The 17,492-nt window shown below is 41.0% G+C and overlaps 1 protein-coding gene across 1 annotated transcript; it reads right to left on the reverse strand.

Annotated features, from left to right (window-relative positions):
* Nucleotides 1-205: 205 nt before the first annotated feature.
* Nucleotides 206-6,317, reverse strand: smu1a (SMU1 DNA replication regulator and spliceosomal factor a). Its single transcript, XM_037077932.1, has 12 exons — nucleotides 6,162-6,317; nucleotides 5,388-5,598; nucleotides 4,759-4,911; nucleotides 4,454-4,564; nucleotides 4,145-4,273; nucleotides 3,895-4,014; nucleotides 3,677-3,793; nucleotides 3,010-3,137; nucleotides 2,742-2,868; nucleotides 2,459-2,626; nucleotides 2,117-2,269; nucleotides 206-1,347 (listed from the first exon to the last, which is right to left on the reverse strand). The coding sequence occupies exons 1-12, from the start codon at nucleotides 6,185-6,187 to the stop codon at nucleotides 1,249-1,251; spliced, it is 1,542 nt and encodes a 513-aa protein (XP_036933827.1). The 5' UTR covers nucleotides 6,188-6,317; the 3' UTR covers nucleotides 206-1,248.
* Between the last annotated feature and the right edge of the window lie 11,175 nt (nucleotides 6,318-17,492).

Here is a 17,492-nt window from a genome sequence, read left to right on the forward strand (position 1 = left end):
GCAGCATGCATGGATGGAAATTAAGTTATCCAGATGTTTTTAAAAGCCTGATGTCCAAATATAAAGCTGTTTAGTAACGGTTCTATACTGACATCTGGTGTCCCTGTTTACTGACACAGTCTAAAAAAAGGTTCATATTCAATTGTGTCCATATTCCACTTCCACAACACAAAAGGTTAACACAATTTAAAAATGCTCACTTCACTATTCTGGTTAAACAGCTTTAATGGCACAGACAGACCTACATTAATTTGAAATGTATACATCCGAAAAGTTCAAAACATATGAGCTCAATGTAGGAAAACATTTCTGACTGAGACATAATCAGTCAGTCATAATCAGACCTAATGTATTATTTGGTTCCCTTGGTTGACAGATCTGAATAGTTTGAGGAAACAAATCCATGTATATAAAATAGTATGCCATAAGATGCTGCTCAAGTCTTGCTGGAATTTAAAAAGAAGAAAAAAAACAAACACACTATTCAACCAGGTCTTCTTGGAAAAGAAAAATGCAAATAAAAAATATATTTACAAAAAAAGTGTAATTTTCAAAACAAGATCAGAGTCTAGTATCTACACTCCTCCCCCCAAATTCTGACAACTCCCCTTCTCTCACTCTGTTAGTTACTGAATGTCTGCAGAGCTCAGGTGTTGAACAAAAGAACCTTATTAAACTGTGACTTCAATATAATGGATTTAGAATTAACTGCATTTTCCACCTCTTTCTTCAGAAAATCGGGACGACCATGGAGGTACCCTTCTTGATGTGCAAAATGGACAGTTAATGAATTTGAAATAACTCTGTCTGGTTTTCAATTTAAAGAGTTTCTTTCCAAAATCACACCGACCACTTAACATGACACAAATTCTAACAAAATCATAAAGAAAATGATATGGCTGTGTAAAACACACTTTAAATCATTTCTTTGGTGGACAAACTTCAAAAAACCAAAAAAAACCCCCCAAAAAACAAATTAAGGCTCTTCTGTGCAAACACTCCAAACCCCAAACTGCTAGTAGTTTCCAATTTTCAGCTATGTGGCGTCAATGGTTTACACAGTTTGACATTTGAAAGATGCGGCTGAATGAGTAAATCGTATGGTGTGGTATTGAGATCATCAGCATGTTCACAGTGACCTGAAAGGATTCCCCCAGTGACAGAAAAGGAAATATAACAAAACAGTGTCCAGAGTGAGGAGAGCAGCTGCTGTGTGAGAACGTCCAATCTCAGTTCAGGTTCAACACCTCAAGGCTTCCAGAGTTTCAGCAGACCATCCTCACTGTAGGTGCCGATCAGGTTCTGATGGGGGTGGTGGGCGATGCCAATCACATCCTTCTCATGGACCTGAATGGAGGAAGAGCCAGAACCATTTAATATAGTGGCAATGGAAGCGGAAACAGACAACTCCCCCCTCCTAGCATTTCCAAGTGATATTTTTGTTGATGCTACTGTAACAAGAGCAAACACTTTATCTATTTCATCTATTATCTATAATTATTCATATATTATAGCTACTTAATCTTGTACAGTGCTGACCTAAAATCATTAAACTCATTAAGTTACAAGCTACAGGAAAAGTGGTGCAATAAAAATCATGCTAAAACTAATTTCTGGACATCAAAGCAAAAAGCACATAAGAACCCAACATTGTTCTAGAGGTAATTATTTTGACACTAAATGAAGAAGAGCAACATCAGAGTGTTGATTTCTAGATGGACTAATTATGCAGGAATTGAGCCCCTGGCAGTGTTCGCTCCTCACTCCTGAGTCAAATGGGATCATGAACAAGTGTTCACACAGCAGCTGCAGATTTCTAGAAATAACCGCAAAGTGATGTAAATCTAAAGTGTTTGGTAAGTAATCTGGTATTATCCTTAAAATGGCCTCCTTGCACAAAGTGAACTGTGAACAATGAACAATTATTTTCTTAAAGAAATTGTCCACACATAGACTTTTAATACTAATGCAGTGTACTGCTTTAGAGATTCATCCTCAATGTCAGGACTTAAACGAAAACATAACAGTGAGAGCATTGTGTAGCATGAGCAGAGGAGGGAATGTGCCATTATATTTTTGGACACTTTGATCTGTGCTCCTGAGTCCAATAACCTACCGTCAGCGTTCTCTCCAGCTTGCCAGTGACTGTACTGAAGCAGTAGAGCACAAAGTCTTCACCCACGCAATAGATCCACTCGCCACGGGGCGACAGAGTGCAGCACACAAAGTCACCGCCTTCCCTCTTACCAGAGCTGAAACTCCTCACGATCTGCATGGAGAGTCACAAGTGCATTCAAACACACACAAAGCACGTATGTTAAAGGGCCGGTAGGGTTAGTTTCATAAACAAACACCATAAAAGAAAATCTACAATATTCCATGTTTACTACTATGAATTTAGGAGGGGAAAAAAAAAAAACAATATTTGGAGCTTAAAGTGGCTACGATTTGAACTGACCTGTCCCTGCATATTCATGATGACCACCGTGTTGGAGCGGTTACACACTACAAAGTGCTCCGGGTTCTTAGGCAGCAGGATGACGTTGTTGACTGTGATGTCGGTGCCAGCTGATGAGCCCAAAGGTTTGAAGGTGCTGCTGCACTCTGTGGTCTTCATGTTCCACACCTGACACCAGAGATACAAAGCATAAGTGCAGCCAGATTAATTCCAGTAAAAGATTTACTGTGTCGCTTAGAAGCAAATGAGTGAGAGATCTTATTTTTACAGCTGCTTCTCACACCTTGACGGTACCGTCCGAGGAGGCACTGATGATGTGGTGACCGTCTGGAGTAAAGGTGGCCTCATTCACAAACGAAGAGTGACCGCGGAATTCTTTAAGGGTTTTACCTGATTTCAGTCCATGGATTCTTAGGCAAAGAAGGAGAATTTATAGATGTTAACATAACAAAAAAGAGAACAGATGCCCCGTCAATTAAAATAATTAACTGTTAGTTGTATTTGGAGTTTCGAAGTAAAAAAAAAAAACGTTCAGTCAGATATGAGTTTACCTGATTGTCTGGTCAAAGGAGGCACTGAGGAGCTGGCTGCTGTCTTTGCAGAAACTGACACATGTTACTCCTTTACTGTGGGCGCGTTCAAACCTCCTCAGACACTGACCGCTCTGGATCTTCCACACCTACACATAAATACAAGCTTACTTTAACCTGTTTTTGCAACAAGACAATAAAACTGTAATGATTAGTTGATATATCGAAAAATGAATGGCCTAGAGACTATGTTGATAATCAACTGATTGTTGCAGAACAAAAATGTGAAACATTTGCTGGGTCTAGTCCCCTAACTGTGACAGTAAATGAAGAATCTGTGTGTTTTGGACTGTTGATCGCACAAAGGAAGAAGACGTCATTTTGGGCGCTACGACATTGTGATGAGCAGCTTTCACGTTTTTGTTTTACATTTTGCAGACTGAATATCAATTAATGGTGAAAACAACTGGAAGATTAATCAACTGTGAACATTCTTATTAGCTGCAGTTCTACACACCTCAAATGCCAATATTTGGTAGGCAGAAGTTTTATTGAGAGAAAGCACTGTAATTCATGTGTGCAAGAGAACAGACCTGCTCAGTGACCCTTTCTTTTCTTATATTCAACTGAGAACATATCAGCTGAAGTAAGATCAATGAGAGAAATGGAACTAATGTGTCAAGTCTACCTTGATCTTCCCATCCTGAGCTCCTGTGGCCAACATCTCTGTGTCTCGACTGAAGCACATACACAACACTGCATCGTCCATCATCATGAAGTTATCCTGAGCCTGGTACTTAAGATCCTGTTGGACACAATGCATACAATTATTTTAGGTCGGCAGACGTCATTTGGAAACAAATGTTGTAAATCTGGTTTGCATGAATTTGACTTTAGATAATGTACCTTTCTGATTTTGCCTGTGGTGAAGTTCCAGACCTCGATGAAACCGTCCACAGAGCCAGTTACCAGGTACTGACCATCAGGGGAGAATCGGGAACACTCCACATGAGACTTCTGTCCAAACTGTCCAGGGAGGAAAAACAGGTCACGTCAGAACATTGAAAACATTCATGTCATGACATGTGTGATAATTCTAGGAAGTGTACATTTATAATGACTGACAACATTTAGAACTGTGGGACAGTGTGGGTACCTTGATGTGTCTGCTGAGCTGGGTGGGGAAACGCTCCTCCTCCACATCTTTAACAGCTGCTTTACCCCTAAACAAATCGATGGTCATACCAGGAGGCAGAAGACCCTGATGCTGCTGCCACTTCAGAGACTGAAGAAGGAGAAAGAAAGAGACAGTGAGCAAATCAGAACTAGCACTTTTTCTTTGGTGGTAACATAACTTGTGCATGTTGAGAATATTCATCAAGAGACACGACAATGCCAATATGTAGCATCTGTCAGGATTTGAATGCACATTAGAGAATTTATGTTGAGTCAGTAGGTCACTTACCTGTCCCAGAAGAGCCATGAGACGAGAGGGTGGCACCACGCTGACCTCCCCTGCTAGGGCCTGGGCGATGGCCGCCCGGCGCTTCTCCTTACTGCTGCCGTCTGGGTATGCCTTAACAACAGAAAGAAAACTATCAGAAACTACACACAAATGGAATCTTTGAAGTGTTCTCTTAATGCAACATTTTGAATTTAACCAGTATGTTAGATCTGAAGGCAGATACAGACTGTACAGACTGTAATGTATTACATGTCAATCTTCTGCTCCAGTGAGGACGGAGAATAAGTAGCTTAGTTTGGACTCACCTCTCTGGGATCGAAGTAAGAGCGAGCCAGCAGGTTCTCCAGGTGGATGTACCTCTCTGGCTGGGTCTGTTTCAGCATGATCATGGGGTCGGTCTGCCTGAGGAGTGAACGGGCAGCGCCCAGCTCTCTCAACTCAATCAGCTCCAACACCACCTGCAACACAGAACATCAGATTTAGAGGAACGCATGATCCACATGGGGGGGTTTGGGTTTTTTTTCACATGAAAAGATCTGTTGACATGAGCAATGAAAACAGCTGAATAGATGCTGGGCCTTTCTATCTAAACTAGTTTTAAGGTATCAGAATATAGTTTAAGATGTGGAATAAGATAACAACCTTGCATAGACATGACAAACACAGGCACCAAGAATAGACAAAGCTAAAGATGAGCAGCTACATAGAAAAGTCAGTTCCATGGTTACAAAATGCTGATTTAATAAACAAACAAACAAACTGAATTAGGTTCATGAAGTAGAAGAAAAGGTAGACAGGGGAAGACATAAAATAAGGCAATGAAATGTCTCCTTAAAAGATCTTATAGGAATATTGGAGGATATCAAAATCCAGTATGAGCACAGTGTAAAGTTGATTTTTAGATCATCTGTAGGCTTCTTCATCCAAAGCTCACCTGTTCATAAAGGTCGATCAGGGTCTTATCTGGCAGCTTGAGGGACTGGATGGCTTGCAGGACTGTGTCCCAGTGGCCGCTGTTTATGTCTGCCACGAAGCTCTCTATACTGTCCACAGTGTTCAGAGACACGGTGGTCTCCTCCTGCAGGGTGACTAGAGTCCGGTGCAGGTTATTCTCCTTTAGGTACTGCATAATCAGACGGATCACGCTGTGGAAACCACAAAGCACTTAATTTATCTAGATACACAAACGCTGGAAGATAACCTAGCTGAAAGCGATTTAAATGTGCTAAATAGGGAGCCATAGTTGAATGAAACTGGATCATTCACACTATCAACACACGTGACGATCAGTAGACTGTTGCTAACTTAGTTTGGAACATGTAACATCCCCGATCAGATCTCAATCCATGACAACTGGCAGTGTAACGTTAGCTAATGCTAGGTTATTCCAACTCCCGTTTTTCCGATTGTGTTCATCCCATAGAGAAGGGCTGTAGATAAGACGGAGACATTATAGATTATTATGAATGACATCGAAACACTTAAGGCTGAAATTACTCTTAAGTCACTTCGTTTTAAAAGAAGCAAACATCCACGGGAGTGGGTTTCTGTACGGTAGCTTGTTAGCTTAGCACGCTAACACTAGCAGCTTGCAGCACAGGCTGCGGTAGGCCCCAGTGACAGAAAAGGTAATGCAATGTGGAGTTATTGGCCGGTAATGTATCACACAAACTGCCCTGCTTCAATAGTAATTAACTAGACTACTTACTCTGCGGATTCCACCTCCAAAGACATGATTATTGTTCCCAAAACAGAAGCAACAATACACTTAAGAGTCTGTATTAAGAGCAAGAAACCGACACGCAGGGCGCACGCAAATACGGAAGTAGTGGGAGGAGTCAGAGACCTTCAAAATAAAACGCTCACCATGTAAAAAGAGTATATAATTTTGAAATACATACAAAAAGGCTCAGTAAATGAATGCAGGTTAAAATATTACAGTAAACATAAATACTACATATCATATACTATATGAGCACAAGGTGGTTATATATGGCAACACCTGTACAAAGCAATGTTACCAAGTCCACCAACCTCTTCCTTGCTGGTTTCGACAGTCAAATGTAAATTACAGCCCAGATTATGACTGTTTTGAAATCAGTGGGTGAGAAGTGAGTTTCTTTTAATATTCGATATTACTTGGGCCGAAATCAAGTTATTTCCTCACCAGCCAATGTTGCAAGTCACTGAAGATTTCACTTCTATGGCTGCTGCTTCTTAAACACTGAGTCACTGATGCTCTCATCTCTGCAGATTGCTTTTTAAAATAAATAATACATTATAGTATCATAGCCTAAGAAAAACTATTTATGATTTACTTACTTATACCTACAGGTCACAAACCTGATCTAAAATTCCTATCAACATTAACCCTGTATTTGACAGGTGTACGGTGCTAATTTCATTCAGTAATATTATAACAAGAATATAACAGTAATAAGGAGCATTAATGGTAGTTATTATATTATCAATTATATTTAATATGCACATGAGATCATTTATTTTCCAAATCAGGTCCAGGGATTAACAAGAGTCCTAGAAGAGGCTACAATTGACCCTATCAGGATCACCATTTAGTCAGCAGTACTTTCTTGGATTGGTTTTCTCTCTATCTCCTTCTACATAAATTCAAAACATAAATAGTTTTCAGTGAGCAGATTTTCATTTCATTTGTGATTGTTATGACCCATTAATGATCCTAAGTCTTAATGTGCCAAAACATCTCCATCTGCTTTAGTGCTGCTCCTTGTTTTATTCCCCCCCAGAGTGATCAACAGAGGGCGCTCTCAGCCCAGCGATCACTCAGAGGCTTCCTCACTCTCTTCTCTCTGCCAGTGAAGGTCTTTCAAGGTTATGATTATGATGATGATCTCCAGCACAGCATCACTTCAGTCTGCATTCCCGCGACCAGGGTTTGACTGTTTCGGGCAATCATGATTCACATGATCAGTGTGAGTTCCGTCCACATTGGAAATGAATTTGGCACCAAGAACAGAGCAGACCTCGTTTGGTTTCATTTGTCTCTGCAGATGGAGAAATATATTGGGAAACGATGAGGAAACACACGGAGCAATGTGAGGGGAGGAGGGCTGTTTTTACAATTCCATAACGCCCCAGTCATTCTGAATATGTTAACATAAGAGCAGAACAAAGACGTTAATATAATTTGTCCGTCCTCTGGCATGACAAAGCAGAGGCTGTTCGGAGAATGCTTACCAATGAGGGAGACGCCACCACGCTTCAAGAATGACAGGGAAACAAAAGGCTGTAATGTAATCACTTCATCCTTCTGCGAAAAAAACAAAGAAAATCCTATTTTATGCTCGGTGCCATTCATGGTGTGCAATAAAGTTAGCCGTCTCCATCATAATTAGAACTCATTACCACCACAAAGAGATTCAGCCATTCTTTGGTCTGTCAGGAAGGAAACTAACACTTTGTGAGCACATATCCGCATAAATTCCACCTGCTCAGTGATGGAGGGTGGTGTTATGAATTAATGTCTGACATCAAAACTCTTCCCAGCTCAGATTCACACATTGCTTTCCAGCCAAAGTGCAAAGGAGAAAGTACTCTCAGAGTGGCATTAGTTTACACTGTGGACAAAATAAGCAAATGCTGACATTAATGAATTAAATTCTGTTAAGTGTTCACATTTCTGCTAAACACGACAGATGATTCTGCATTTCTGGCACGCTCCTCGCAATCACAATCTCCACTGTTCTCATGGAAACCATTTAAAATGCTTTGATAAAATGACCATTTGGCCACACTGAATGCTCACCGCTCTGACAATAACAACAAATCAAAGCATGGAGCCAAGGGCAGGTTGTTTAAGAGATGAATAGACGAATGAGTCAATCGGTGAGGCAGAGGGTGAGGATCCAGGGAACTTTTATCAGACAGCTGTCGCACTTTTAAAAATTTCCCTTTGGATTTGTAACATGCCGTAAAATCTAACCTCTCGGCAGAAATGTTCACAGTCATTCCCTCACTATATTTGTGCTGTGTTTGGACAGTACACAAGAGCATGCACTTTGGGAAATGCTAATCAGAACACATTAAATAATTATAGACTTAAAATGAAAGATGATACGATAATGGAGACACCCTTGAAGCAACCAGTGAACCAGTTTTAATGAAACAACCCCTCATCAGAATAAATATTGACAATGTGTTTCTGTCAACCACAAATATACTGACACTTCACATTTCTCTGTGTTCAAAATTCAATTTCTTATAGTGACAATGTTATGCTTATGGTCTGCTTACATTTGGGCAGAAAAACCACTTCATTAGGGTTGGGAAAAGATTGTGTCTGGGCTGAAAATACCTGGTTCTGACCCAACAAACACAGCTCGAATCTTGTCCTAATGTCCAGTTTCCACAAGTGTTGAAACACCGTCTCAAGCAAGGCACCTTCTGGCTGGGCTGTAACTTCACCCCAATCCCTTACACGTACTGACATTAAAGTGATTAAAGCTGAAATTTTGATATGATACATACAACAAGTGCAAATTTTAACATATTCCTGCTTTGCAAAAATGAAGATTCCCAGATTTTACGCTGCCGACTGGGCTAGAGGAAAACACAAAATAATAGAACTTATAGGGAAGTCAAGGCAGCAAATTTCTCTGTTAATACATCTGCTGGGTGGCAGGTTTTGTTTAAATGCAAAAATCAGCACTGATGTGACAGAACTCAGATCACTGATGCCTATTTTCCTGTATTTGTGTTTCATTTCTGCATTTTCCTCTGTGTCCTGCACTCTCAGAGAAGGACTCTGAGCACGCCAATTGCAACAAAGAAATGCAAACAAATTCACATTGGAAAGACGAATACCCTCTGTCACTGAGATCCAGTGGCAATGCTTTTTAATGGGAATAGAACCATATAAGAATAAGTTACAAATACTAGTGAAGCTTTGATGTCGATGTCTTATCAGCTAAAGGGGGGATTACAGGTGTGCTGCTGGAGCAGGATTTAAGACGTTCTGCACATGTGCTGCTTTTCAGCTGATATCAATGATTTAAAAACAATTGTATTGCTGGTTTGATAGAATAGATATTTGATGTTTGATTTGTGCGGGAATAGGACAGAGTAGGAAACCTGATGCTGCATTTTCCAGTTCATACTATATGATGGATTGATGGATTTGAAGATATCAGATCTAGTTTTCTGCTATTAATAACGCCACTATGTCACTATGCTTGAGACAGTGTTAGTTCAAATCTTGTATTTGTACAGCTATTTCCTGTAGCTTTGTGTCTTTATGACCTAGTAAAGTCTCTTTTTTGATTCTAATGTTTTATTGTACAAAATCAGTTCTTTCCAAGTTTCTCTATTTGTACTGTGTGTCCTTCTGCTGCTCTAGCTCTCGAATTTCCCCTTGGAAGATCAATACAGGCTTATGTTATCTGATCCGTATCTTACATGAAGGAAGAAAACATATTAACCTTCACATGCTGTGTGAACCGTGTGGTACGCTGTGAACAGGTAGTGGAGCATCACACAATGCACCTTGTGTTGAGCACTGATGACAGAAGGGAAATAATTGATCAGTACTCTGTGCTAAGAGGGTCCTCACTGTCTGAGGAACACAAACAAGTGCAGCGTGATTCACTAACCTACAGTACACATGGTCTGCTGTTTATGTTAGTGTACCATGGCATCATTGTAAAAAAAAAAAAAAAAGAAACATGTCACTGCCATTGGAGAGATCAATTTATAATATTGGAAACTTTAAATTGGGTCATATATCTTTTGGTCCAAAACCTCTACAGTCCCGTTTCATGATAATGGTTGAACTGTCCATTCGCGAGGTCTTCGTGATGAGTTCAGGACCTACAAAGTAGTCCCCATAGTCTAACAAGCAAAATAGGACATTCTTGTCCAAATTAAGAACTCTGATTTGCAACCTCTGTGGCTTAGGTTTCAATAAGTTAAGGCAACTTAAACCACAGCCCTAAGGTCATGAAAGGATTACCTTACAGGAAAGAAAGCATTGTTTAGTGCTGATTGGTGACAGGGTGGACAGGGTGTCATGTCCATTTTGTACCCAAAAACACAAGTCTAATTCTTAAATCTGTTGAGGTGTGAGTTGGAGTTTGGAGACATGGCTGAACACTTAACTAATAACTAATAATTCTAGATGTGGCAACAACTGTAACAGCTCATTTCACAAGAAATTTAGAACAAGATGTTTCCCAGAATGTGAAGCACCAAAACAAGCACTTTTAAGGGATGGAACTTTGTCGCAGTTGCCCCAGAGGTTTACATTGCAGCCATTGCAACCATGTTGTGGCCAGCTTAATATGAATCTGCTAGTTTACACACTCAAACATTTAGTTAAAGCGCCCAGGTTTAAAAATACTGGAATTCCACTTTTACCTCATGCTGAGGTGGAAAAGAGAGAGATTAGTTATTACTTGATTAAAGGTACAGTGTGTAATATATCGAGTATTCATCAGCATCTAGCGGTGAGATTCTAGATTGGAACACTCTCTTGCTCATCCCTCCCTTCCTGAAGACATTGGAGAATCTTAGTTAGATATCGCTCCATGCCTCGTCTGCAACAGACAAGGAATAAACCTAAATAAATCTTGCTAACGCGACATCACTCCCAGCTCTCTGAGGGGCACAATCTGAGGCTATGGTGTGCTAATATCTAATAACTTCTCTGCTGAAAACAGAAATAAAAAGACAACAGGAAGGAATAAGAAAGGAATACACACACAAGTCTAATCATGGCAGCTGGGAATTGAAATCTTATTTGTTGAACTTGAAGGCAAACACATCCACCAATCCATCATACTGTTCCTGCTTCTGTCATATCTTTTTTTTATATGAACTTGCTCAGAGCAGACAAGTTAAAAGGTTATTTTCATGTAGCTCATTTAAAGTGTCAAATAAACCAATACCAACCAATACCTCGTTCCTGTGTAACTTCAGTAAATCAAAAGTATTCAGATTAGATCAGCTGATGCTGACAACACCAGACAACTTAAACTGAATAAAACGGCTAAATCAGGCAACAAAGCCTCATTTGTTTGTTTGGTTTTGTTTCTGTCTCTTTAAAAGCTTTGCCCTCGAGTGTACCCTGTGGCCAAACACAATGAGCAAAGGTCCATTAATTTGCTGCTGGGAAGTTACTCACAACTCCTCACTAATGGTTGATTTCTCTGTCAGCCCTTGAGAAATGAGTGGTAGTGGGTGGAGGGTGTGTGTGTGTGTGTGTGTGTGTGTGTGTGTGTGTGTGTGTGTGTGTGTGTGTGTGTGTGTGTGTGTGTTTGTGAGAGGTATTGGTGATGGGGGTGGCGTTGTCGGTTATCATCCAGGTGGAGAAGCCTATTGGCATTACCATTATTCCCAATGGACATATTACAGAGCCAAAAGGGACTCATTGAGAGGCCTTTATTGATATTGTCAATCCTCTTGTAAACAGGAAGAAGGAGCAACACTGTAACTGCAGAGCTGCATTCAGGTGGTGCACAAACCCATACAGAGGCACAGAATTGTGTCTGTTTAAGCCCCGGCTGCTTGCATTGGAGTGCAATAAATGGAGGGTCATCAAGATGATAAAGCACTGAGCTAGGGATGGGATTGTGTTGGTAGGCAGCACACACGTGAACTGATATATGTTAGTCCCTGAGCAGTCTGGATAAGAGAGGTAGCCCACTCAGCAGGGCACGTTTCTACCCGTGACAATGTAAATAGAGCCTATCCACTCACTGGGTGAATGCCGCTGCCTCCCCTCAGCTGAAAAGCTCCCAGGGCTGCTCGTATTTACTGAAAAAAAAAAAAGAAAAAACACCCACAAAGTGCTGACACAAGTGGATGGTTCTGAGTGGGGTAAGCTCTCTCTTTTCAATTACCGCTCTATCTCTGCTTGTTCCAGTGTCTGCATTCGTGTAAGTCTGACATCTACAACTTGAGGCGTCCTTTTTGTAATGTTGTTGGGGAATTCACTAGAGGGCTTTATGGACAGTCATGCAACGTACCAGCATCTTTTCAGCCGGATGAAAGGCATGCTTTCGGAAGGTAGCAGAGGCCGTGTTGAGCTTTGAGGTGTGAAATATCAGCCGGTTCTTAGTTGTTGAAGGGAAAATAAAAGCTTGAGTGGAAGTCTGTTCTTGGAGGCGTTATGGGTTGGAAAGAAAAAGTAGCATAGGGACCAAGAGCTCGAAAAACTTCAATAGCTTCAAAGTTGTCCTTGTGAGGCCGTTTTATTGGAGACGGCAAGAACTCATTATTGCTTTAGATTATCTAGATTAAATTCTTAAGGCCTTATATCTGTTCCTAATCAATAGTGGGGTGTAAAACCTGCCAACCTCTGGCCAACAGAGCAGGCAAGATTTCGGATCCTTCAAGGGAAAATTTCAAGCATGGCAGGAAAAATCAGAAATGAGGATGAGGATACCAGAGTCCACAATTTGACTTTAGCATGTAGACCTGAGCATTCCAGTTAGCTTCTCTACGCAACACTCTGTAGAAACTAGCATTTTTGTAGTTAATGTGTTAACTTGTACGTTGAAGTAAACATCTTTTTAAAACTATGATCCTATTCACTCACTGGAGTGACATAGTGAAACAAATGATGGGTAGATGGGTGTACACAGAGTTTACTAAAAAGAACGTTTTTGAACAACTCACTTTACCAGTTGTTTTTTCCGCTCGCCACCATCTTGCCAGTTGATGAGTGTCGGTCTCCGAACATGACGTAATAGGGAGGAGAGTAAAGGTGAAAAGCTCCTAAAGCTTGCTGCTGGGGTGAGTTGCCGCTTCCAGTTGCTTTTGGGTACAAGTTTGTTGCACTGTCCGATTTATAAGGGAGGGGAAATCTTCAATCCTCCTCCCTATTACAACACATTCGGATATCGACACTTCTCGACTGGCGAGAGGGCGGTGAGCGGAAAAAACAACTGCCAATGTGAGTTGTTCAAAAACTCTCTTTTTAGTAAACTCTGTGTGTGCAAACAATGTTCTCAATGCTCGTGTTCATGTGATGAGACCCTGGTGATACTACGAGCAAAGTTTCATGTTGTATCGAGCCTTCTTAGTGTTTTAAATATAGTGATGCCATCATAGAAGTGCCCCTTGCACTCCCATTGAAAACAGCAAATCTTAAAAGTGGCACTTTCATCAAAATTATGCTTTCGCGACTTTGACAAGGGTACTTTCACAGAAAGACCCTAGGTTGCATTTTGGCGATGGTTTTTGCTTTACATGTATCATTCTGAAGTAAATACTGATTGCACAGTGACGTGGCTGTAAAAGAATGACATCATCTGCATATAGGCTGGCTCCCTATTAACCTCACTTTCACTATGCTTGGAATTCTTGAAAAGTTAAGTTCTTTCCAATTTAACTTATAAGAATAAAGGCTTTCTTTGATAAGTGCTTCATTTTGTGGAAAACCTTACAAAAGTAATATTTGCTTTTACTTGCTATTAAATGATAGCAGAGATTTAATCCCTTTTATTTACTTTGAGAATGGAAGATGATTGTTTTGAGAAAGTGCTCGTCTTGCAGGAAGAGTAAAGTCCTACATGTGGCCTTTGAGCAGCAACAGAGGCATACGCACAAAAAAAAACAGAATCCCACACATCCCATCTTCATACCTAAAGGCCTAAATAGGTGTGTATCACCATCATCAAAACAACCACTGCAGTCACACATACAAAATCCAGCACACACACTAGGCCGTAGAGCAGGTCTAGCAATCGGAAGGTCACTGGTTCAAATCCCAGCTCCGGGCAGTGCTGAGCTGCATGTCGAAGTGTCCTTGAGCGAGATACTGAACCCCACGTTGCTCACTAGTGAGGGCCCTGCGATGAGCTGGCGACTTATCCAGGGAGTACCCTGCCCTCGCCCTGAGACAAGGCTGGGATTGGCTCCAGCAGCAACACCCCGTGACCCCATGGAAAGGGATAAGCGGTTTGGACAATGACATGACATGACACACTAGGCCTTTACTGTGGCTTGGAACCACAAAAGGTAATTACTGTCAAGTGTGGCGATGTATATAGTCTCCATAGTGGGTGTTTTGTTTGGGTTGTGTGCATGTATATGAGAAAACCCACAAGAGAATGTTTTGTGCCTTCAGCCAGAAACATTACATGTTGGTGGTTGAAGTGTCCACTTGCAAGTGTTGAATAAAGAAAAAACTAGTCTGTCCTGTGATCGGTTCTGTGTTCACAAGAAGTTGCCATGAAACGTTATATTTCGACTAGCAATCGGAAGGTCAATGGTTCAAATCCCAGCTCTGGGCAGTGCTGAGCTGCATGTTGAAGTGTCCTTGAGCGAGACACTGAACCCCACATTGCTCACTAGTGAGGGCCCTGCAATGAGCTGGCGACCCATCCAGGGAGTACCCTGCCCTCGCCCTGAGACAAGGCTGGGATTGGCTCCAGCAGCAACACCCCACAACCCCATGGAAAGGGATAAGCAGTTCGGACAATGACATGACATGACTAGTTGAAAGATCACTATTGACCTCTGGTTTCACAAACGTTTACGAGACTGGAGGCATTTGGTCATTTGGTCGATGTTTTGGTGACATCTTCCCAGTTATCAAATGCTCCCCATACTACCTCTTTCCTGCATAACTTGAGTACATCAAAAGTATTCAGATTAGATCATGTTTGTTTTGTAATTTCATGGCTTTTGTTACTATAGCAAAATATGTCATGCAATTTGTACACAGTAACTGACCGCCAAAGATGTGTGAAACAAGTAAGGATGTCTCACATCTGATGAAAACATACTACGCACTCACTGAGCAGCTTAACTGTTGAAGGGAAGAGTGACATGTTTTACTTTCCTTGCTCTAATCTTTGAATAAGTCTCACGATTTAAAGTGACAGGCTTCTTTAACCTTTGGGAGAGGCACATTACTCATATGACACTGTAGAATTCTCTGAGGTGCAGAGGCACAAAAAAGGCTTTGATCATTTTATTGAGGTTCACAATTAAGACCTAATTGTGTTCAGAAAGCCATTCAGCAGAGCTCCGAGTAGGCAGATCCAGCAGGTTGAAATGAGGTTATTATGCAAAACATAGAAGACAAAGGGAGGCTATTTGCAGTTCATTAAAGTGCTAATTTTCTCAGTAACTCTCTAATAATTTACGCTGGCAAAGAATATGGATAGTTAGACCTCTCTGCTTACTTTTACTGAAGAAACTGCCTCATTCGTAACTTGGTCTGACAGTGGATTTGTATGACCCTCACACTCTTCCAGGGGAGTTATTGATTCCCTGTGTCTCTCTCATCGGCATGCACAGCCATGATAATAAGTAAATCCATCTTCTGTCAGACCCCGCTGAAGGGAATGTAGTCCTGAGGGGAAGAGGGCGACATATTGGGGTCCAATTTTCCTCATCTTTTGTTAAGCATTACCATCGTATTGTTTTCTCTTATATAGTCCCAGCGTGCCGAACTCAGCCGCACCGATGCATCAAGTGAGAAGAGGACTCAGACACATTTGGAATACTCACAAGCAGAGAGAATCCAATAATAGAATACATTCATCCATGGTGGGTTAATTAACATGTGCCGTTGGGGTGGAACAAAGCTAGTTGATGGGACACAAACACTCAAACAGAAAAGACAGCACTTAAAGAGCAATATCCACCCAAGCTATGTACTGTCCCTCAAAATCATACACAGGACATGGAAAAGACAGGCCAGGCAACAGAGGTAAGCATGGATATGTTCAAATTTGCACATTATACATGCCATGCTGACATTTCTACAATATGTCATGTCATGTTCACATTACTTGTATATGAGCTGACTTTCATGTCATGACTGTTTCACCACTGTCTGAGACTGCGCTGAAGAATTCTAGCCGTGTGTTTTGGTGATTTTAATGATAGTATATCGGGATATTTTCCAGCTGTGTCTGTGATGACAAATGTGGTTGTTTTTGATGCAACGTCAGAACATTTTCCAGCCACGTTTGTCGCCACAAAATCTAAATAATTTTGATGAGCCTTTGGGACATCTGCTCTCTGTGTGTGGCAACACAAACAGGCCTTTTTTTGTTCCTGAACCCTAGTCATGTGTTTTTGTGCCTAAACCTAACCAAATCATAAGCACACCATTATACATAATATTTTTACCAAAAGAATCATTAAAAGTTGCAATGTAAAGAAATGTGTTTAAGTATAACTGAAATGTACACTGGCAACAGTTGTTGTGGTGTTTGGGTGGTTCAAGACCAAGATACAGACATACAGTATGATGCATTTCAGTAGAAATTAGCCTAATTTGTCAAAATCATTGGCCCCTTCCTGAATTTCAAACTGGGCTTTTTTTTTTTAAGCATGGTAGCATACATGTCAACTGACCACTTGGCCTCGGGGACCCCGCTGGTTTTAAAAGGAAGTCCTCGACATTTCATTCTTTGCTGATTGAGGCTATTTTCACTGTTCCACAGTAGATGTCCCAGCATGGGGCCTGTTTCAAACAGAAATAATGGGCCGTGGACTGTCAGAGTGCCCCATGGCAGTTGTCATCCTCAGAGGCAGGACTGGCATGCATGGTCCCTTTTAAAATATTGGATCAGGCTGAAAACCACTTGTGGGTTCTTCAGGGGGCGACTGCAGAAATGGAACAAGAAATCTGAAATGTCACTGCCTCCCCTCATCTGTCCTATAGCACCACTCTGCGTTATATTACTTTTTTCAGTGGCATTTTGTCTCTATAAGAATGGGACTGGCAGACACAATTGAATTGAAAGAAAAGGAAGGACCCATCTGCAAAGGTCACATCCTAATAATGAGAGCTAGATGGCCTTTTTCATATCTGCATTTTAAATGTGTGATTTATGATGGGTGATATGATGAGATATAATTACTGTCTGTCATGGTGAAAGGGCCTTAAGTCTTATTTTTAGCACTGGAGTGCTATACTCAAATATGTTTTTTGTATTTTCTTGGTGATGCACTGCATATTTTGTTGTACCTTTTAAATTGCAGAGCTAGCAGGAATACCTTTCCTGGTAACATGAACAATGTACCCCATACATACTTTCAA

Source organism: Acanthopagrus latus, chromosome 18 (assembly GCF_904848185.1).
Source record: "Acanthopagrus latus isolate v.2019 chromosome 18, fAcaLat1.1, whole genome shotgun sequence".
Classification (NCBI taxonomy): Eukaryota; Metazoa; Chordata; class Actinopteri; order Spariformes; family Sparidae; genus Acanthopagrus; species Acanthopagrus latus.

Bases quoted from the DNA above. Each gene is read 5' to 3' on its own strand.
- smu1a (XM_037077932.1), bottom strand. From the start codon at position 6,187: ATGTCTTTGGAGGTGGAATCCGCAGA. The intron at 3,138-3,676 runs GTAGACTTGACA...ATTTATGTGTAG, and splicing joins CTCAGGATGGGAAGATCAAG to GTGTGGAAGATCCAGAGCGG. The intron at 2,869-3,009 runs GTAAACTCATAT...TCTTTGCCTAAG, and splicing joins TCCTTTGACCAGACAATCAG to AATCCATGGACTGAAATCAG.